The sequence below is a fragment of the Streptopelia decaocto genome (assembly GCF_964273445.1).
Source record: "Streptopelia decaocto genome assembly, chromosome: Z".
In the NCBI taxonomy this organism is placed as follows: domain Eukaryota; kingdom Metazoa; phylum Chordata; class Aves; order Columbiformes; family Columbidae; genus Streptopelia; species Streptopelia decaocto.
The window spans coordinates 68,060,886-68,084,488 of NC_138657.1; the positions used below are offsets into that span (position 1 = coordinate 68,060,886).

General features: G+C 49.4%; 1 protein-coding gene across 14 annotated transcripts in view; it reads right to left on the reverse strand.

Moving 5' to 3' along the window:
* The window catches only part of ARHGEF28 (Rho guanine nucleotide exchange factor 28), a 140,218-nt gene that overhangs the window by 42,046 nt on the left and 74,569 nt on the right, over window positions 1-23,603 (reverse strand). For all 14 annotated transcript variants that reach the window (XR_014186172.1, XM_082074498.1, XM_082074491.1 and 11 more), the window contains 6 exons: window positions 21,496-21,640; window positions 20,108-20,219; window positions 3,147-3,186; window positions 2,435-2,558; window positions 1,084-1,216; window positions 650-705 (listed from right to left, as the gene is read on the reverse strand). Coding sequence is in view for 13 of the 14 variants with exons in the window: in XM_082074498.1 (XP_081930624.1) it covers window positions 650-705; window positions 1,084-1,216; window positions 2,435-2,558; window positions 3,147-3,186; window positions 20,108-20,219; window positions 21,496-21,640 (610 nt within the window). In the remaining variant the exon portion in view is untranslated. The remainder of the gene's footprint in view (window positions 1-649; window positions 706-1,083; window positions 1,217-2,434; window positions 2,559-3,146; window positions 3,187-20,107; window positions 20,220-21,495; window positions 21,641-23,603) is intronic.

Below are 23,603 nucleotides of genomic sequence, written 5' to 3' on the forward strand. Positions count from 1 at the left end.
AAGCCTTACAGGTCTGGTTTTGAAAGCAATGTCTTTGTCATGATAACCTCACCATGCATGTATTCCTACTGAAAAGAAGGCAGTATCCATCAGCTCTAACACTGATTTTGCCCTCCCTGAGTGGCAACTGAACACTGGGAGCAACTGCCCAGGCAGGCTGCAGAGCTTCCTCCTCCAAAGATTTTCCTGAATAGGTCAGACAACCATCTGCCCAAATTGTTACCTAGAAGTGCACCTGCCTGAAGGTGAGGAGGTGGATTAGGTCACCTCCCAAAGTCCGTTCTGTCTCTGCTTTCTATTATTGAAAACATACAGTATGCCCCCTTCTACACAACGGGGTATTCTGTGGTTTTGAGGACCCCTTCTTTTTAATTCCTTTGTGCATTCGTCCAGGCGCCCCATTTCACAATTGAGCTTGCAAGTTCTTCAAAACCAGAAATATCTCATTTTAGACCCTCTTCTAAAAATTGTTCAAGCACTGTGCTTGCTCTGTTGTTGTAAAAATTGGACATTTTTACACCCTTGCAGCCCTTTGCATACAGACACCGGGTCTGGGCAGGCTGCATGTACTTTCTTGTTGCCTTCGTGTTTACAGAACCCTTGGAAAGCAGATATGCTTCAGGAAGAACAGCGTGGTACAGGAGGTTACCTTGGTGCACACAGGAGCACACTCCTTGCAGCTTTTGTGTACAATCACGTTGCAATCTGAAAGAGAAGGCACATTTCAAAGCCTGGCACCAAACAGGGTTCCCAGCCTACAGAACACAGTACTTTGAGGCTTCACCTTTTTCCCTCCTCCATGTCCACTTCCTTACGTAGCCCTGAGGATGCTCTGATGTTACAGCCTATGGCTAGGAAGGAGGCTTTGCCTAATGTGCTCAGGCTAGAAGAGAGCCATGGTTGTTTCTCAAGCTGTCACCTGTCCTCCTTCCTCCCTCTCCCTCGCCAGCCTCCACTCATCACACAAAGGAGGCACAATCAAATCTAGGCAAAGCTCCTTTTCGAAACAAAACACTGAACAGGAATCTCAAAGCAGGATTTGGAGCACTGTAAGTTAACACGCAAAAGCCAGCAAATACTTACGAGAGCACTGCAGTGACTCCTTTCCCAGGAGGGCCTTTTCACAGGCCATACATGGGATAACTCCTGGGAAGGTCCCATTTGTAAAACTGTGCCTGTTCAGTTTCTCTTTATCTTTGGTATCTTTATTTTTTGTCTTCATCCCCAACAACAAAGGCAGAAAAAAAGAAAGAAAAGAAAAAGTGACATGAAAAAAGAAAATAAAGTGATTCAATTTTAACTCTAAAACATTCCCTTTAAGAGCAGATTATTTTAAAACATTAAACCCTGTCCTAGAAGACCTGTAACAGTATACTATATTATTACATCCAACGCTGTTGAAGTTCTGAAATGATGCAGGGATTGCTTTCACTGGCAGCTAAGTCAACAAGCATTATCAAGGAAGACTGGCAGAAATACATTTACAAAGCTACAAAAAAGGAAGGGCTGGAAAATAAAGTTTAAGAAGTGTTATTGACTCACTGCACATGCATATATCAATACCTACATCTCCCTGAGGCATACCTGCAAATTTGGGCCTCTGCAGCTAAAGCTAAAGCTGCAGTTATGTAATTTAGATAACTTATCTGGTTATTCTTTAGGATGCCACACAGACACAGGTTAATTTATGGCTGCTGGACCAGACATACATGTTCACAGCCAGTTCTGCCACTCTTGAAGGTGTCATGTCAGCCAATCATCTTCACATCCATGTATGTCAGGATATCCTGGGGCACAGAAGGGTGTACCAGAAAGCCTGCAAAACTGCTGAAAGGCCAGCTGGAAAGATCCTGCAGGCCCAATCTATCTCTGTGTTCTACCTTTCATAGTATATATGTCTGACTGTACAGGCCTCAAATCTGCAACTCTTCAACACTAAGCAGTGCTTACTCATGCAAGTAGTGCCATTAACTTCAAATAAGGCAAATTCAACTGATTATGTGCCAATGTAGAAGTTACAGACTCAATTACTTATGAGAGTAATTGCTACAACAGCCCTATACCTCTTAATTTTATTTAACAGAAAATTATTTCTCAAAGGCAAGGCAATTCCTGTATTTAAACCTTGGCAAAATCGTCAAATGAGATTATTGATAACATCAAAAAATAGTGAGACAAATACTTGATATTGTTCAGCTAAAGCTACTATTTAAAATGAAAGCTGTTTTTTAATATGAAGTCCATTTCAGGGTATCCTGCAGAGATTTTAAATTTAAAAAAAAAGAAAGATTAAAGTTTCTTCCTCTTACTTATGTGGTTTTGTGTGATTAAGCAACAACTTATCTTTACATAAAAATTTAGATTCTCACCTATAATATATTTAATCACAGTGACATAATTATATGTAATAATATAGAGATAAATCCCATATTACCTTGCACTTATTCCGTGTGCTGGTCATTCTATTCATCAAAAAGCTAAAAGTCCGACTCACTTTACATTTTTCAGACTCATTTTTTGAGGGTACATTATATTTATTCCATTCCTCCTCCTGAATCCTGTAACAGAGACCAGTGAAAAAAAACTCATTTCAGCAGGAACAGTCCCTCAGAACAGAGCAGAATCTATATGGTAATTGTTTGACCTAACATTTATAATTATACATATTATTGTGGATTAAGCAAGCATTATTAAAAAGAGAGCAGTCCCTCTGCAGGGGAGTAACACCAGCCCACAGTGTGCTCTGAATGTGCAATGGGTTACAAGCTTGCCTGGATTACAACTGGTATTAAAAGCCTTCTTGCTTTTATTACAGTGTTTTGAATGTGGACAGGAATTCCTACAGTGGACAGGAGCTCCTACAGCAAATAGGAGCACATCCCTACCTCCATGTCCCATGGTGGTGCACAGCTAATCCCCACTGCAGGATGTGCACAGTAGTGACAGCACAGAGGGGGCCAGTCTGAGCTCAGCACAAGGTTTAAGTGTGGGCTTACAGATCCCCTGGGCTGGGAGCGTTTCCCTAAATCACTCCTAAAAAACCCACTTTAAGGGCTGCCGAGGCCTCTTCCCCACTCTGCTCCCTAGATAGCATTCTTGAGCAGACCCACTCCCAGTGCCTGAAAACACAGGTGTGTCAAGCATACCTCGTCTCTCGGGACTGCTCGGGCAGACTGTATGCTCGCTCTGCAAGACATAAACAGTTGCAAGGTCACCAGGTTTATTTTAAACACACAACCTCGACCAGGCCATTAGCTTGGCACTGAGTGCTTGCAATGTCATTTGAAAATTAGGAAAGCAAAAATGTCTATACATTAGAAGCAGCTTTTCCTAGGGTACAAGCACTGCCAACTAAGCTTTGTTTAGTACATCAAATCTGCCAGAACTGAGATGGATATCAGTGAACACTGGTCTCTGCAAACGGTCTGTTTTCAATAATAACAAGAACTATTTGTTTTAATTCACAACCCAGACTTGATTGATTCACACTTCATTTTGCTTTTCACATAATTTGCTGTAAAATACCTTAGTGAAGGTCTTCTAACCTTTTCAATGACCTGTCTCATGCAGCTTTATCTACAGTACTAAGAAATTTTAAATGTCTTTAGTGACCATTTAGAGCTAGGCCAGCAGCTAAACAGCTGCTATCTCACCTTTCCTTCCTTGCAAGAGAAGAAAGCAAAAGAGGAGGGAAAAAGGAGGGGGAAAAAAGGAGGAAGGACTCATGGATTAAAATAAAAATCAATTTAATAAAACAATAATGAAGAATGAATACAAATGCAACAATCAAAAGATGCAAAGTAACACCCAGTGACGGGAACGCACATTGCCGGCAGGGGGCGAAAGAGGGAAAACACGGCAAGCGGAGCGGCTGCTGTGAAGCGCTGGGGCACCATGGCAACGGGAAACCGAGGAACCGGGCGCCGGGAAACTGAGGAAGCAGGTATGGGAAACCAAGGAATGGGCAACCGGGAAATTGAGGACTTGACACCAGGAATACATGGAATTAGACACCAGGAAACTGAGGAGTTGCCACCAGAAAAACAAGGAACCAGGCACTGGGAAACCAAAGAGTCAGGTACTGGGAAACCAAGCAATTGGGCAACAGGAAGCCAAGGAAACAGAAACCAGGAAAACTAGAAGTTGGCACCAAGAAACCATGGAATTGGGCAGCAGGAAACCGAGCAGTCGGTCCTGGGAAACTCAGGAACCGGGTGCCAGGAAACCAAAGAATTGGGCAGCAAGAAACCGAAGAACCAGGCGATGGGAAAACAAAGAATTAGGTGCTAGGAAACCAAGAACTGGGCACTGGAAAACTGAGGAACCAGGTGCTGAGAAACCAAGAAACTTGGCACTGGGAAACCAAAGAACCGGGCACCGCGAAAACACGAAATTAGGCACCAGGAAACTGAGGAACCGGCACCAGGAATCCAAGGAACCGGGTGCTGGGAAACCAAAGAAATGGGTCCTAGGAAACCAAAAAACTGGACACTGGGAAAATGAGGAACTGGGTGCCGGGAAACCAAAGAACTGGGCGCTGGGAAACCGAGGAATTGGAAATCGGGAAACCGGAGAACGGGGCTCCAGGAAACCGAGGAACCAGGTACTGGGAATCCAAGGAACTGGGCATCGGGAAAGTCAAGAGTCAAGCAACGGGAAACCAAAGAATTGAGCGGTAGGAAGCCAAGGAATTGGCACCAGAAAACTGAAGAAAGGGTGATGCAAAACTGAGGAACCAGGTGCCAGTAAACCACAGAATTAGGTGCCAGGAAACCGAGGAATTGGGCAGCTGGAAATCAAGGAACCAGGTGCTGGGAAAACAAGGGATTGGGCAACAGGAAGCCAAGGAACCAGGTGCTGGGAAACCACAGAATAGTGGCTTCCCAGCCACTTCCCAAGTGCCAGGAACGGAGGAATTGGGCACCGGGAAATGGAGGAAGCAGGTGCTGGGAAAACAAGGAATTGGGTGCCAGGAAACTGAGGAATTGGGGACCAGGAAATGGAGGAAGCGGGCTACAGGAAACCAAATAATTGGGCCACGGGAAAATGAGGAATTGGGCACAGGAAAACCAAGGAACCAGGCGACGGAAAACTGAGGAATTGCGTTCCAGTAAACTGAACAACCAGGCACTGGGAAATGGAGGAACTGGGTAATGCGAAAATGAGGAATCGGGCACTGGGAAACTCAGAAATTGGGCACAGGGTGTCCAAGGAACTGGGAACCGGGAAACCACAGATTTGGGTGCCGGGAAACAGAGGAACGGCGTGCTGGGAAACCAGGGAATGGGCAACGGGAAACCAAGAAACCGGGTACCGGGGAACAAAAGAATTGGGCGCCGGGACACTGAAGAGCCAGATGCTCAGAAACCACAGAATTGGGCGCTGGGAAACTGAAGAACCGGGTGCCTAGAAACCACGGAATTGGGTGCTGGGTATCCGAGCAAAAGGGTGCTGGGAAACCGGGGAACTGGGCAAAGGGAAACCAAGGAAACAGGTACCAGGCAACCACAGAATTGGGCGCCGGGAAACTGAGGAACAGGATGCCAAGAAACTACAGATTTGGGCACTGGGAAACCAAGGAATTGGGCACCGGGAAACTGGAGAACCAGGTGATGGGAAAAAAACGAACTGGGCGCCAGGAAACTGAGGAATCCGGTGCTGGGAAACTGAGGAATTGGGTTCCAGTAAACCGAACAACGAGGCACCAGGAAACCGAGGAACCGGGTAACGGGAAACCAAATAATTGGGCACCGGGAAACCGAGGAACCAGGCAACAGGAGACCAAATAATTGGGCACTGGGAAACCGAGGAATTGGTCACCAAGAAACCGAGGAACTGGGTGCCAGGAAAAAAGGAACTGGGCACCAGGAAACCAAAGAACCAGATGCTGGGAAACCACAGAATTGGGTGCCGGTAAACCGAGGAATAGGGCAGTGGTAAACCAAAGAACCTGGGTGCCAGGAAACTGAGGAACTGGGCAACAGGAAACCAAGGAACCAGGTCCCGGGCAACCACAGATTCGGGTGCCAGGCAACCGAGGAACCGGGTGCCTGGAAACCAGAAAATTGGGTGCAGGGAAACCGAGGAATAGGGCACCAGGAAACTGAGGAACCGGGTGCTGGGAATCCGAGGAACCAGGCAACGGAAAGCCAAACATTTGGGCGCCAGGCAACCGAGAAATTCGGCACAGGGAAACCGAGGAAATGGGTGCCAGGAATCCAAGGAAAAAGGTGCTGGGAAACTGGGGATCTGGGCAACAGGAAACCAGGGAACCAGGTACCAGTCAACAAGGAAATGGGCGCCGGGCAACCGAGGAACCAGGTGCCGAGAAACCGCAGAATTGGGTGCTGGGAAACCAAGGAACCAGGTGTCGGGAAACTAAAGAATTGGGCACTGGGAAACCGAGGAATTGGGCACCGGGAAACCAAGGAACCAGATGCTGGGAAACCAAGGAACCGGGTACTGGGAAACCGAGGAACCGGGTACTGGGAAACCGAGGAATTCAGCGCCAAGGAACCGGGTGCCGGGAAACCACAGATTTGGGTGGCAGAAAACTGAGGAATAGGGCAGTGGTAAACCGAGGAACTGGGTGCTGGGAAACCGGGGAACTGGGCAATGGGAAACCAAGGAACAGGGTACCTGGCAACCACAGACTTGAGCGCCGGGAAACAAGGAACCGGGTTACGGGAAACCACAGAGTTGGGCGCCGGGCAACAGAGGAACCGGGTGCAGAGAAGACTGAGGAACCAAGTGCTGGGAAACCTGGGAACTGGGCAACGGGAAAGCAAGGAACAGGGTACCGGGAAACCAAAGAACTGGGCGCTAGGACACCGAGGAAACGGGTGCCGGGAAACCATATGATTGAGTGCCGGGAAACCGAGGAACCGGGCGCCAGGAAACCACAGAATTGGGCGCTAGGAAACTGAGGAGCAGGTGAAGGGAAACCACAGATTTGGGTGCTGGGAAACCAAAGAATAGGGCAGTGGCAAACCAAAGAACCTGGGTGCCAGGAAACCAAGGAACTGGGTGCTGGGAAAACGAAGAACCAGATGCTGGGAATCCACAGAATTGGGCGCTGGGAAACCGAGGAACCGGGTGCTGGGAAACCGAGGAACTGGGTGCCTGGAAATCTGGGAACTGGGCAACGGGAAACCAAGGAAAGAGGTGCCAGGAAGCCAAGGAACTAGGCACCGGGAAACCGAAGAACCACATACTGGGAAACCACAGAATTGGGTGCCGGGAACACAAGGAACCAGGTGCTGGGACACCACAAAATTGGGCACCAGCAAACCAACGAATCAGGTGCCGGGAAACCGAGGAACTTGGTGCTGGGCAACCAAAGAATTGGGCGTTAGGAAACCAACGAATCAGGTGCCGGGAAACCGAGGAACTTGGTGCTGGGCAACCAAAGAATTGGGCGTTAGGAAACCAAGGAACCAGGTCCCGGGCAACCACAGAATTGGGCGTCAGGCAACCAAGGAACCGGGTACTGAGACACCAAGAACCGGGCACCGGGAAACCAAAAACCAGATGCTGGGAAACCACAGAATTGGGCACCAGGAAACCGAGGAACCAGGTGCCGGCACACCACAGAATTGGATACTGTGAAAACGATGATCGGTAGCCCGGAAAACAAGGAAAAGGGTACTAAGAAACCGGGGAACTGGGCAACAGAAAACCTAGAAACCAGGTCCCAGGCAACACAAGAGTTGGGCACCAGGCAACCAAGGAAATGGGTACCTGGCAAACACAAAACTGAGCGCATGGAAACCGAGGAACCAGGTGCCGGGAAACCTGGGACCTGGGCAACGGGAAACCCAGGAACCTGTTACTGGGAAACCAAAGGATTGGGCGCTAGGATACCAAGGAACCAGGTCCCAGGCAACCAAAGAATTGGGCACTGGAAACCGAGGAACCAGGTGCCGGGAAACCATAAAAGTGGGCCCTGGAAAACTGAGGAACCACGTGAGGGGAAACCACAGATTTGGGCACCAGGAAACCAAGTAACGGGGTACCTGGCAACCACAGAATCGGGCGCCGGGAAATGGAGGAATCAGGTGCCAGGAAACCGAGGAACCGGGTGCTGCGAAATCTGGGAACTGGGCAACAGGAAACCTAGGAAACAGCTACCGGGCAAACAAAGAATTCAGCGCTAGGAAACTGAGGAACCAGGTGCTGGGAAACCATAAAAGTGGGCGCTGGGAAACTGAGGAACCACGTGAGGGGAAACCACAGATTTGGGCGCCGGGAAACTGAGGAACAGGGTACCGGGCAACAAAAGAACTGGACGCTAGGAAACCAAGGAACCAGGTCTCGGGCAACCAAAGAATAGGGCGCTGGAAACCAAGGAACCGGGCACCAGGAAACCATGGAATTGGGTGCCGTGAAACCGAGGAACCGGGTGCTGGGAATCCTACGAACTGGGTAATGGGAAACCAAGGAACCAGTACCTGGAAAACCACTGAACTGGGCTCCGGGAAACCGACTAACCGGGTGCTGGGAAACCACAGAATTGGGCGTCGGGAAACCGAGGAACTGGGTGCCGGGACACCACAGAATTGGGTGCCCGGAAACCAAGGAAAAGGGTGCTGGGAAACCAGGGAACTGGGCAACCGGAAACCAAGAAACCAGGTCCCAGGCAACAAAAGAATTGGGCGCCAGGCCACCAAGGAAACAGGTACCGGGCAAACACAGAACTGAGTGCCTGTAAACCAAGGAACCGGGTGCCGGGAAATCATGGAAATGGGCACCGGGAAACCGAAGAACCAGATGCTGGGAAACCACAGAATTGGGCGCCGGGATACCGAAGAACTGGGTGCTGGGAAACCTGGGACCTGAGCAACGGGAAACCAAGGAACCGGGTACCGGACAACCAAAGAATTGGGTGCTAGGAAACCGAGGAACCGGGTGCCAGGAAACTAAGGAAAAGGGTGCTGGGAAACCGGGGAACTGGGCAACGGGAAAACAGGGAACCGGGTCCCAGGAAACCACAGAATCAGGCACTGGGAAACTGAGGAACCAGGTGATGGGAAACCACAGAATAGGGCACCGGGCAAACGAGGAACTGGGTGAAAGGAAACCGAGGAAAAGGGTGCCGGGAAACCACAGATTTGGGCACCAGGAAACCAAGGTACTGGGCACTGGGAAACCTGGGAACCAGGTACCTGGCAAGAACAGAATTGAGCGCCAGGAAACCAAGAAACCAGGTGCCGGGAAATGACAGAATTGGACACTGGGAAACCGAGGAACTGGGTGCCGGGATAACGAGGAACCAGGTGCCAGGAAACCATGGAATTGGGTGCCAGGAAACCGAGGAACCGGGTTCTCGGACAACTGGGACTGGGTAACAGGAAACCAAGGAAACATGTATCAGGCAACCAAAGAACTGGGCACTAGTAAACCAAGGAACCAGGTGGCGGGACACCGAAGAAAGGGGTGCCAGGAAACCGAGGAAAAGGGTGCTGGGAAACAGGGAAACTGGGCAATGGGAAACCAAGAAACCAGGTCCTGGGCAACAAAAGAATTGGGCACGGGGCAATCAAGGAACCAGGTGCCGAGAAACCACAGAATTGGTCGCTGTGAAACCAAGGAACCAGGTGACAGCAAACCACAGATTTGGGCACTGGGAAACCGAGGAACCATGCGACAGGAAACCAAATAATTGGGCTCTAGGAATTGAGGAATTGGTCACCGAGAAAACGAGGAACCGGGTACCAGGAAATCAAGGAACTGGACAACGGGAAACCGAAGAACCAGATGCTGGGAAACCACAAAATTGGGCACCCGGAAACCGAAGAACCGGGTGCCGGGGAACCGAGAGACCCTGAGCTGGGAAACCGAGGAACCGGGTGCCGGGCAACCGAGGAACCGGGTCCCAGGAAACTGAGGAAAACGGTGCCGGGAAACCACATATTTGGGCGCCGGGAAAGAGAGGAACCGGGTGCTGGAAAACCTGGGAACTGGGCAACGGGAAACCCAGGAACCGGCTACCGGGCAAACAAAGAATTCGGCGCTTGGAAACCGAGGAACCAGGTGCCACGAAACCATAGTGGGCGCTGGGAAACTAAGGAACTACGTGAGGGGAAAACACAGATTTGGGTGCCGGGAAACCAAGGAACCGGGTACCTGGCAACCACAGAATCGGGCGTCGGGAAACGGAGGAATCAGGTGCCAGGAAAACATGGAATTCGGTGCCAGGAAACCGAGGAACCGGGTGCTGCAAAATCTGGGAACTGGGCAACGGGAAACCAAGGAACCATGTACCGGGCAACCAAAGAACTGGGCACTAGGAAACCAAGGAACTGGGTGCCAGGAAACCAAGGAACTGGGTGCTTGGAAACCTGGGAACTGGGCAACGGGAAACCAAGGATCCAGGTACCTGGAGGCCACAGAATTGGGCACCAGGAAACCGAGGAACCGGGTGACGGGAAACCACAGAATGGGGTGTCGGGACACCGAGGAACCGGGTGCCGGAAAACCGAGGAACTAGGTGCCGAGAAACCACAGAACTGGGCGCTGCGAAAGCAAGGAACCAGGTGACAGGAAAGCACAGATTTGGGCACCGGGAAACCGAAGAACTGGGCACCGGGAAACCCATGAACCGGGCGACAGGAAACCAAATAACTCGGCGCTGGGAAACCAAGGAATTGGTCGCTGAGAAACCAAAGAACCAGATGCTGGGAAACCACAGAACTCGGCACCGGGAAACTGACAGTCCAGGTGCCCAGAAACCAAAAAAAAGGATGCTGGGAATCCAAGGAACTGGGCAAGGGGAAACCAAGAAACCAGGTCCCAGGCAACAAAAGAATTGGTCGCTGGGCAACCAAACAACTGGGTACCGGGCAACCACAGAACTGGGCACCGGGATACCGAGCAACCAGCTGCCGGGAAACGACAGAATTGAGCACCAGAAAACGGAGGAACCAGGTGCCAGGAAACCGAGGAACCGGATGCCGGGAAACAACAGAACTGGGCGCTGGGAAACCGAGGAACCGGGTGCCCAGAAACCACACAATTGGGCGCCGGGAAACCGAGGAACCGGGTGCCGGGAAACCGAGGATCTGGGTGCTGGGAAACCGAGGAACTGGGTGCTGGGAAACCATGGAATTGGTTACCAGGAAACCAAAGATCTAGGAGCTAGGAAACCAAGGAACCAGGTGCCGGGAAACCATAGAAGTGGGTGCTAGGAAACCGAGGAACCACATGATGGGAAACCACAGTTTTGGGCACCAGGAAACCCAGGAAACGGGTACCAGGCAACAAAAGAACTGGGCGCTAGGAAACCAAGGAACCAGGTCCCGGGCAGCCAAAGAATTGGGCGCTGGAAACCGAGGAACTGCGTGCCAGGAAACTGAGGAAACAGGTGCCAAGAAACCATGGAATTGCATGCCGGGAGACCGATGAACCGGATGCCAGGAAACCAACGAAAACGGTGCTGGGAAACGGGCAATGGGAAACCAGGGAACGGGGTACCTGGCAAGAACAGAATTGGGCGCTGGGAAACCGAGGAACCGGGTGCCGGGAAACCGAGGAACCGGGTATGGGGAAGCCATGGAAATGGGTGCCGGGATACCGAGGAACCGGGTGCCGGGAAACCATGGAAATCGGTGCCGGGAAGCCGACGAGCGGGTGCTGGGAAACCTGGGAACTGGGCAACGGGAAACCAAGGAAACGGGTACCGAACAACCAAAGAACTGGGCGCTAGGAAATCAAGGAACCAGGTCCCGGGCAACCAAAGAATTAGGCACTGGAAGCCAAGAAGCGGGTGCTGGGAAACCGAGGAACCGGGTGCGGGGAAACCATGGAAAGGGCCGCCAGGAAACCAAGGAACGGGGTACCGGGAATCTTGGGAACTGGGCAACGGGAAACCAAGGAACCAGGTACTGGGCAACCAAAGAACTGAATGCTAGGAAACCGAGGAACAGGTGCCAGGAAAGTGAGGAACCGGGTGCCAGGAAACCAAGGAAAACGGTGCTGGGAAACCGGGGAACTGGGCAATGGGAAACCAGGGTACTGGGCACCTGGCAACCACAGAAATGGGCACCGGGAATCCGAGGAACCGAGTACCCGGCAACCACAGAACTGGGCACCGGGAAACCAAGGAACCGGGTGACGGCAAACCACAGAATTGGGGGTCAGGAAACCGAGGAACCGGGTGCCAGGAAATGGCGGAACCGGGTGCTGGGAAACCTGGGACCTGTGCAATGGGAAACAAAGGAACCGGGTACCGGGCAACCAAAAAATAGAGCGCTGGGAAACCAAGGAACCAGGTCACAGGCAACCAAAGAATTGGGCACCGGGCAACCGAGGAACCGGGTACCAGGAAACTGAGGAAAAGGGTGCCGGGAAACCACAGATTTGGGCACCGGGAAATGGAGGAACCGGGTGCTGGGAAAACTGGGCACTGGGCAATGGTAATCCAACGAATCAGGTACCTGACAAGAACAGAATTGGGCACCGGGAAACCGAGGAACCAGGTGCTCCAACAACTGGGAACTGGGCAACGAGAAACCAAGGAAAGGGGTGCCAGGAAGCCAAGGAACTAGGCACCGGGAAACCGAAGAACCACATGCTGGGAAACCACAGAATTGGGTGCCGGGAAAACAAAGAACCAGGTGCTGGGACACCACAAAATTGGCACCGGCAAACCAATGAATCGGGTGCCGGGAAAGCGAGGAGCCTGGTGCCGGGAAACCAAGGAAAAGGCTGCTGGGAAACCTGGGACCTGGGCAACAGGAAACTGAGGAACCAGCTCCCGGGCAACCAAAGAATTGGGTGCTAGGAAACCAAGGAACCAGGTCCCAGGCAACCAAGGAACCAGGTACTGAGACACCCAGGAACCGGGTGCCGAGAAACCATGGAAATGGGCACTGGGAAATCGAAGAACCAGATGCTGGGAAACCACAGAATTGGGCACTGGGAAACCAAGGAATCAGGTGCCGGGACACCACAGAATTGGGTGCCGCGAAAACGACGATCCGGGAGCCCAGAAAACAAGGAAAAGGGTGCTAAGAAACTGGGGAACTGGGCAACAGGCAACCAAGAAACCAGGTCCCAGGCAACAAAAGAATTGGGCGCCGGGCAACCACAGAATAGGGCACAGGGAAACCAATGAAACGGGAGACGGGAAACCAAGGAACCTGGTGCCGGGAATCCAAGGAAAAGGTTGCTGGGAAACCGGGGAACTGGGCAATGGGAAACCGAGAAACCAGGTCCCAGGCAACAAAAGAACTGGGCGCTGGGCAACAAAGGAACTGGGTACCTGGCAACCACAGAATTGGGCGCCAGGAAACTGAGGACCCGGGTTCCGGGATACCAAGGAACTGGGTGCCGGCAATCCCAGGAACCAGGTGCTGGGAAACTGGGGAACTGGGCAACGGGAAACCAGGAAACCGGGTACCTGGCAACCGCAGAATTCGGCACCGGGAAACCAAGGAACCGGACGCCAGGAAACAACAGAATAGGGCACAGGGAAACCAATGAAACAGGTGCTGGGAAAATGAGGAACCGGGTGCTGGGAAAGCTGGGAACTGGGCAACGGGAAACCAAGGAACCAGTTAACGGGCAATCAACAAACTGGGCGCTAGGAAACCGAGGAACCAGGTGCCAGGAAACTGAGGAACCAGGTGCCAGGAAAGCAAGGAAAAGGGTGCTGGGAAACCGGGGAACTGGGCAACTGGAAACCAGGGAACCAGGTACCTGGCAACGACAGAATTGGACACCGGGAACCCGAGGAACAGGGCAACAGGAAACCAAGTAATTGGGTGCTGGAAAACCAAGGAATTGGTCACCGAGAAACTGAGGAACTGGGTGCCTGGAAACCAAGGAACTGGGCACCAGAAAACCGAAGAACCAGATGCTGGGAAACCACAGAACTGGGTGCCGGGAAAAAAAGGAACCAGGTGCCGGGACACCACAGAACTGGGCGCCAGGAAACGGATGAACCGGGTGCCGGGAAATCGAGGAACCTGGTACCAGGAAACCAAAGAAAAGGTTGCTGAGAAACCGGGGAACTGGGCAATGGGAAACCAAGAAACCAGGTCCCGGGCAACAAAAGAATTGGGCACCAGGCAACCAAGGAACCAGGTACCTGGCAGCCACAGAATTCGGCGCCGGGAAACCGAGGAACCCTGTGCTGGAAAACCAAGGAACCGGGTGCCAGGAAACCATGGAATCAGGTGCCAGAAAACCGAGGAACCGGGTGCTGGAAACCTGGGAACTGGGTGCCAGGAAACCATGGAATCAGGTGTCAGGAAACCGAGGAACCGGGTGCTGGAAACCTGGGAACTGGGAAACAGGAAACCAAGGAACAAGGTATCGAGCAACAAAAGAACTGGGCGCTAGACAACCGAGGAAATGGGTGCTGGGTAACTGGGAACTGGGCAATGGGAAACCAAGGAACAGGGTACCTGGCAAACACAGAATTGGGCGCCAGGAAAATCAGGAACCGGGTGACGGGAAACCACAGAATTGGGTGCTGGGCAACCAAGGAACCGGGTGCCGGGAAACTGAGGAACCAGGTGTTGAAAAACCTGGGAACTGAGCAATGGGAAACCAAGGAACCGGGTACCGGGAAAGGAAACAACTCGGCGCTGGGAAACCAAGGAACCAGGTGCTGGGAAACCAGAGAAGATTTGGGCGCCGGGAAACAAAGAAACCGGGTGCTGCGAAACCTGGGAACTCGGAATGGGAAACCAACGAACTGGATACCTAGCAAGAACAGAATTGGGCGCCGGGCAACCAAGGAACCAGGTGCTGAGAAACCACAGAATTGGACGGTGCTGTCACCAAGGAACCAGGTGACAGGAAACCACAGATTTGGGCACTGGGAAACCGAGGACTTGGTCACCAAGAAAATGAGGAACCGGGTGCCTGGAAACCAAGGAACTGGACAACAGGAAACCGAAGAACCAGAGGCTGGGAAACCACAGAATTGGGCACCGGGAAACCAAAGAACCGGGTGCTGGGAAACCGAGGAACCAGGTGACAGGAAACCATGGAATTGGGTGCCGGGAAACCGAGGAACCAGGTGCTGGGAAAATGGGGAACTGGGCAATGGGAAACCAAGGAACCGGGGGCTGGGAAACCTGGGAACTGGGCAATGGGAAACCAAGGAACCAGGGACCGGGCAACCAAAGAACCGGGTACCAGGAAACCGAGGAAAATGGTCTGGGAAACCGGGGAACTGGGCAACTGGAAACCAGAGAACCAGGTACCTGGCAACCAAGGAACCAGGTGACAGGAAACCACAGATTTGGGCACTGGGAAACCGAGGAACAGGGCAACAGGAAACCAAATAATTGGGCGCTGGGAATCGAGGAATTGGTCACCGGGAAACCGAGGAACCAGGTGCCAGGAAACCAAGGAACTGGGCAACGGGAAACCGAAGAACCAGATGCTCGGAAACCACAGAATTGGGCGCCGGGAAACCAAGGAACCAGGTGCCAGGACACCACAAAATTGGGCACCTGGAAACCGACAAACTGGGTGCCGGGAAGCCAAGGAACCTGGTGCCAGGAAACCAAGCAAAAGGGTGCTGGGAAACCGGGGAACTGGGCAACGGGAAGCCAAGAAACCAGGTCCCGGGCAACAAAAGTACTGAGCGACGGGCAACCAAGGAACTGGGTAGCCGGCAACCACAGAATTGGGCACCGGGAAAGTGAGCAACCGAGTGCCGGGAAACGACAGAATTGGGTGCCGGGAAACTGAGGAACAGGTGTCGGGAAACCGAGGAACCAAGTGCAAGGAAACCTGGGAACCGGGCAATGGGAAACCAAGGAACCGGGTACCGGGCAACCAAAACTGGGCGCTAGGAAACCAAGGAACCATGTCCCGGGCAGCCAAAGAATTGGGCGCTGGAAACCGATGCACCAGGTGCTAGTAAACCTAGGAACTGGGCAATGGGAAACCAAGGAACTGGCACCTGGCAACCACAGAATTGGGCGCCGGAAAACTGAGGAACTAGGTGTCGGGAAACCGAGAAAACGAGTGCAGGGAAACCTGGGAACTGGGCAATGGGAAACCAAGGAACCGGGTACTGGGCAACCAAAGAACTGGGCACTAGGAAACCGAGGAACCGGGTGCCTAGGAAACTGAGAGACCATGTGCTGGGAAACCATGGAATTGGGTGCCGGGAAACCAAGGAACCAGGCAATGGGAAACCAAGGAACTGGGTACCTGGCAATCAAAGAACTGGGCGCCAGGCAACCAAGGAATCCGGTGCTGAGAAACCACATATTCGGGCGCTGCGAAACCAAGGAAACAGGTGACAGGAAACCACAGATTTGGGCAGCGGGAAACCGAGGAACAGGGCGACAGGAAACCAAATAATTGGGCGCTGGGAATCGAGGAATTGGTCACTGGGAAACCGAGGAACCGGGTGCCAGGAAACCAAGGAACTGGGCAACGGGAAACCGAAGAACCAGATGCTGGGAAACCACAGAACTGGGCACCGGGAAACCAAAGAACCGGGTGCCGGGAAACTGAGAGACCCTGAGCTGGGAAACCGAGGAACCGGGTGCCGGGAAACTGAGGAGTCAGGTACCGGTAAAGCACGGAATTGGGCACTTGGAAACTGAGGAGCCAGGCACCAGGAAACCCAGGAGCTGGCACCAGGAAACCATGGAATTGGACACCGGGAAACTGAGGAGTCAGCACCAGAAAACTTAGGTACCAGGCACCAAGAAACTGAGGAGTCAGCACCGGGAAAACGAGGAACCAGGTACCAGGAAACCACGGAATTGGGCACCGGGAAATCAAGGAACTGAGCAATGGGAAACTGAGGAGTCGGCACCAGGAAACCATGGATTTGGGCACTGGGAAACAAGGAACCGGGCACTGGGAAACCAAGGAGTTGGCACTGGGAGACCATGGAACCGAGCACTGGGAAACTGAGGAATCAGCTACTGGGAAACCATGGAACTGGGCACCGGGAAACCGAGGAATTGGCACCAGGAAACTATGGAACTGGGAACTGGGAAAGTGTGGAATTGGGCACCTGGAAACAGAGGAACCTGGCACCAGGAAACCGAGAAGTCAGCACCAGGAAACCATGGTATCAGACACCAAGAAACCGAGGAACTGAGTAACAGAAAAGTGAGGAGTCAGGTACCAGGAAACCATGGAACTGGGCCCTGGGAAACCAGGAGGTCAGGCACTGGGAAACAGAGGAACTGGCCACCGAGAAACTGAGGAGTCAGGTACCGGAAACCACAAGCGGGAGAGGGACTGCACAGGGGCGGTGGCCATCAAAGAAAGAGGGCAGTCCCCAACAGCTTCCTGCCGCACAGGACTCCACAAGATACTTTTCAACAAATTGTTTAAAAAGCAAAATAAAAGATAAATAGTTCAGCTGGGTTGTTGGGGTTGCAGGAAGGAAGATTGAGAGCCCTCTAATTTTCAAATTAGAAGTCATTCCATTTTGCAGAGATTTTTTGCGAAGCTGCCATGGGTATGGTTCAGAAAGATACTTAAACACCTGCCAAAGTCAAAGCACCAGCCTATGCCTTATTTAAAATTAGATACAAACTTAAATAATCTTCACTGAATCAACACGTCTTCAGACAAATGTAGACTTCAGCTTAGCGAGTGCTAGAATATTTACCAAAGAAGCAGCGACACTAAAACAGCATTTCAGCTAGTTGCCAGGAACAACCTGTAGGGAAGGATGCTTTTGGAAGAAACAAAGCCCATGTACCTCATGCAAAACAGCACCATGGCGTTTGCATTGTGGTACTTACTACAGTGGTGGAGCAGAGACACTGACTTAGAAAGTGAAAGAGCCTGAAGGAGGGATCGACCACTGCTCATAAGCACACCCATCTACAGAGCAGGGACAAAGCCTTTATTGTTACAGCCAGGTAATAGCTTCTCAAATGAAAGCAGTAAGTTGTTTTAACCCTGAGCATACTGAAAAGCTTCCATCAGAAATGGATGGTATTTCTCACTTTTTTCTTGTATATTTGCAAGAAAGACCAGCCTGTTGCTATCCTGCAGTCATCTGCTTTGGCTTATGTTTAATTGCAATGTACAAGGTCAGCTGCACCTCCCTCCTGCATAGCTAAGCCCTGAGCAAGATGTCTGAAGCAGTAGCAGCTGGACAGAGGGGAAGGGGCAGGCTTTCACTGCACAGACCCAGACACAATCCTGCGGAGATCAGGATGAACTATCTGACCTAGCTTCTCAGACTAAGCTCTGGGGCTTGTACTGTACCCAGATGAGACTGCTCAAAGCAAGCGCAGCTATGCCTGCCTCACACAGAAATCACCACTGTCAGCTGCCAAATGCTTCGTTCAAAGCTCCCATCCCCACAAAACGCTGGCAAGGGAGAGACAAGGCAGGATGTGCTGGTGGCAGGGAAATGCCAGCAGGAACCTCAGCAGACCACCACCCTCCCTCTCAGCAGCACATCGCATCTGCGGTGCAGGCTGCAGAACAACATGTTCCCAAAGCATGGACAGGACAGGGTTTCCATCGCCTCCAGAAGACAGGTGTATGTTCAGCCCTGACTGTCCTGGGGGAAGAGAGAATGGAGAGGACATGGGCTCGAGCCCAGAACAGGTCAGAGCAGGCAACGGTGTCTGGATGAGACTTAATGGGCTGTGACACCAACAGTCCTTCAGCTGACAGGTTAAAGGAATTCAGTTTTCGTTTGAAGAACACACCACAGGGCTTTGCTGATCTGCAATCTTCTCCTCTGACACACTTTTCCCATTTTTTCTGTCTTGTTTTGTCAAAGATTTTTCACCTAATCTGTAGGATACAAATGGCTACAAACACATTAAGTGATGTGGAAAAACAGCACAGTTACATGTGGCAAGCCGCAGCACATAGTCCTCCTTACAAAGGGACATGAAATCTTACAGTGAATGCAAGAAACAATAGACAAATTATTTGCTGCACTGCTTAACATGATTTCTTAAGGAAAAAAGATGTCTGCAGTCACTGACGTATGCCCATCAGCTTTCTCCACCTCACCTTCCCAACAGCTTTTGAATTTGTTAACTGGTTTCAAAGTTAATTATAACATTTCCACAACTTTTGTGTGTTTGCACATTCGGTGTGACAGAATCATAAAATGGTTTGGGTTGGAAGTGACCTTCAAAGATCACCTAGTCCAACTCCTCTAACACAGGCAGGATCACCTTTCCCTAGGTTGGGTTGTGCAAAGCACTGACCAACCTGACTTTGAATAATTTCAGTGATGGGGCATCCACAACTTCTATGGGTGTCCATTCCATTAGGTTCACTGTAACTCACAACCAGACAGCACAGCACATGTTCTGCCTCTTGCTCAGGACTAGTCGAAAGCTAAATGTATACTGGAAGTAGAGACAAGCTGGAAGTATGGCAACGGACAGGGTTATAGGCACAGAGGCCAAGTTTCTTGAAATGCAAGTTGTTTTTAAGTGATGTGATCTATGTGAAAAACAATGTGTATGTATTTCACACTTTGCATGGTTTTCAAATATAACCTATACTTTCATTGCAAAGAGTGTGGGTTGTCTTTTAAATATGAAACCATGTGTCTAGAAATAAAGCATGTTAGAACCAATTTGTAAAAAATTACAGGCTTCTTACAGAGATTCCTCCAACTCCACTTGATGGAAAAGCTGGTTTTGCTCTGCTGCCTGTCAAGAAGACCACAGCCCATCCATGTGTCAGAGATTCCCTGGAATCTACAGGAATCTGAGGCCATCCACCTTCTTTGTCTCCTCTCCTGTGTCGTCATGAGCCTCCTCACAGTCTCGGCCCAGCATCCAGCAGGAGGCTGGGGGAAAGATCTTCTAAGAAGATTGCTACCCTTGCCTGTGTTACTTCTGACTAACACTCTTGCTGTCCCGGTTAACATGCCCTCCTGAGGATGAGCTGCTGTATCAGGAAGGGTATGATGGGCCAGTAAATGGGGGAAGAGCAAGGGATGATGGCAGGGATACCTGAGGGCAGCTGAACCCTGCTTTTGCACGTGTTGGTGAGGTCTCTATACACACAGACCTTTTGCACACAGGCACCAAGGGGACAGGGCAGGCCTGAGTAAAGCCATCAGTGCTGGGACCGAAGCAGGCAAGCAAGGGAGGAGGCTGTGCAGATGCAAAGCCAGAGAACTGACCTTCATTTGAATCCCCAGCTGCGAAGTCCTGAGGAATGCGAGGTCTTCTTAATAAACTTTTGGGCGAGGAGTAGGAATAGGACCGTGACCGAATGCCAGACCCTATACATTCCTACAAGAAATTGAAGCAAAATAAAACTTGCACCATTTTCAAGTGCATCAGCAACAGAAACAAAATAAATCAATGATGGAATTTCTGAAAGACAGATGACCATATGCATACTTTTTCTTGGCTTCATTAAAGCTTTAAGTTGAAGCACAGATTTTAACAACTTCATTTGAATTCTTAGGAAACCTGTTATATTTCCACCATGATAAAATATTTTATATTACAGGTAATAATTTGCAGGTGAAAGTTAGACTAAGAGAAAGTTTACATTATTCTCCAGTTTGGTACTAAGCACCATTCAAATAATATTGTTGACCATTGTATCAACGACGAAGCTATCATCTTTTACCAAGACAGTGATGAATCTTAGTACTTTAATACATCAAGAACATTTCGTGTAGACTAATGCCCTGCCTTGGTAATTACTGATGTCAGAGTTTCCAAACAAAGAAGGTAGCCTCTTTCTCTTTCCATTCTTCATTCTCTGAATTATGCTTGAAAAGGCTTTCTGATCCCCTAATATGTCAATGGTAAAGCTTGAAAAGACATCCCCTGATTTTTTAGACATCATTTACATTTCAAAAGAGTCTCCTCCTAAACTGCTTACCTTATTGTTTCTAGAAGAAGCCCTAACACTTAATTCAGTGTTTGTGCCAGACTCTTTTTCTCCCTTTATGTAATAATTTGGTGAAGGTATGATAAAGCTCTACAACAGCAAGGAGTCTATCTAATAAAGAAGCCCTATGAATAAAAAAAACACTCCTATGTATGTGTCTGAAGATCCTAGAAATGGCACCATGGTCTAAGAAAATGAATGGAGCCAGGAGACCTTAGAAAATCATATTTAGGAGGAGAGATTTGCACTAATCAGTGTAGCAAACCCAGCTGACCCTCCCTAAATCTAGCAGCAGACAAGTTTTATACTTTACAAAGCTGTTATTCTTTTACATAACTACAGCTGGTTAAACATTTACTTATTAAATATATTTTGGTTAGAAAATGCTGATTCACTGAATCTAAGATATTTCCTTTGAAATGCTTCTGATAAATGATGCCTTTTTCAAAGCAGATCTCTGATGGAACCTTCCCAGGGCTGCTGCTAAGCCCAGCCACAAGTGAGGAGCTCCAGCTCCACAACAACAGCATGCTGTTCTCTGGAGGAAATAACACCCAGCACTTCCAACTGGGACATCTTTTTTTTGCCCTTCAAATATTACTCATAAGTTTTTAGTGGTTTACTTAAAAGGAAAACAATGTAAAACAAGATAGTATCAAATACCTTGGGCTGCAGACTCGTAGATATGTCTAATCCATCTCTGCTACAAGCCATGGCCTTTGAAGAGCCAAGGGGAGGGTAGGGAACGTGTGATCTCTCTGAAGCACCTCCACTTCCACCATCTACTTCAAGGTCATCAAGACTTGAACTGCAGCAGACAACAAAGTCTTTAATTCCCATGAATTTTAGTAATAATCCACCTCAACCTTAATGCAACAAGCAAAGATACTGCTGTATACTCTGATCAATGACAATCCAAGCCACCATGTTTAGGCCAGTCACCTCTCAGGCTTGCAGTCACCCAGTCAAGGTACTCAGTCCTCTGTACAGAACTTACCTGACCTAATCTTGTTGATCTGCAGTACAGATGTTACCCACAATCACATAGATTCCCACCAGAGCCACCACTGGAGGATGACTTTCAGATCCAAGTTCAGCATCTCCCTTAAAATGAAATGGTTTTTTCCACGCATGTACCTGCCTGTACCTGTCTCTCTATATAGACAATAATGAGAACAGAGACAACTACCTCAGATTTCAGTATTAACATATGTTCATATGGATGGTTTTTTGAGTGTATGTATTTAAAAGACCTGACGATGGCTATTCACAGACATCTCTCTGTGATCATTTCAAGGATGAAAGAGAAAACTAACATGGAGATGAAGGAGGGTCTGCTTACTAATCTCATATTCATTTCAAAACATTTAAACTTAAAAACATACAGGACTATAAAGAGACTGAAAAATCTCCAGCTAAATCAATACTCCAAACACCTAGACACTGTTTGACTAGCAAGGGTTCCTGAGCAGGAGAGTGCAATAAGGTTTCTCAGCAGTATCAAGGTTTCCCAAGATGGGTCTCTTTAGCTACAAGGGCAAGTTCATGGCCTCTTCAGAGTGACTGGAAGGAATGGTTGACTGCTTGCAATAACATTCCAGGCTTACAACATAAAACTTTAAATTATGTGTGGTATTTCTAAATAGCCAGAGTTGATACCAGGAAAAATAGCACAACAATTCCTTCACACATCATTACAATTCACTTTATCAAAGGGCAAACCTATCGATAGTGTCCAAAACTACTTCCTTATTTTACTTCCGGAGACCATTTTTCACAATGTTTCTCAGTAATAGCCCATGTGATATTTCAGAAATAATTATTTAACCATATTATCAGTTACTGTCACATTTCAAAACTGGAAAAGCAATACATGCCTATGTCAATAGACAAGCATACCTGTCTTACTGGGGGTAACTTACCCTAGAAATTTTTCTGACATAACAAGCTGGTTTAAAGATCTACTAAGTGACTTGCCACATGACCTCAGATCCTTCAAGGAAGATGCTACTGGAATTACATACTGACAGTCTTATTTGATGTGTAATATTTGCATCACTTACAGTTGACATATTAAGTTCAATCACATCTCTTCATATAAACTCTTAAAGGTCATAAATAGGTACCTGACCTAGGTCTTGAAAAAGGTGGGAATACTTTAAAAATGTATAGTAGAAAAAAGCTTATGACAGAGAGGTAGATGATTATTTCTAGTAATCTATATGTTATCCCCATAGCCAGCAAAAATTAAAGGTTTGTGAAAGAAAAACTCCTAGTCTGACATTTGTCATCCTATCTGTGTTAAAAGATTTCTCTTAATGGGACTTCATAGTTGTGTAAGAAACTCAAAATTAAGGCAGAGAAAGTGTTACTGCCCACTTTCATTGTCAAGGGACAGATGCTACTGCTTCTTGCTGTGTTTACACAGATCTGATGTCCTACTTCAACTAGTCTAAACACTCTTAAAAGGTGGGGGACAGATTAAAATTTCCTCCTATAGAAGAAGGAGCTGATTTCATGCCTCTTCTATCCAGAGAAACTATAACACCTTCTTATCTAACGAAATTCATTAGTTGTTAAAAACAGAAATCATAGTTTCATCTCCAAAGCACATACTTCATTCCTGAAGCCAACCAGTTTCCAGCACAACATAAAGCCATCTGGAGGAGGGTCCTCAGACCACTGGCTCTGTTGGCAGCAAACCTTGTGTTCCAGAAAAAGAGCAGAAAACCTCTCAGAAACACAAGCTGTACTGTGCACTGTGTCTTTTG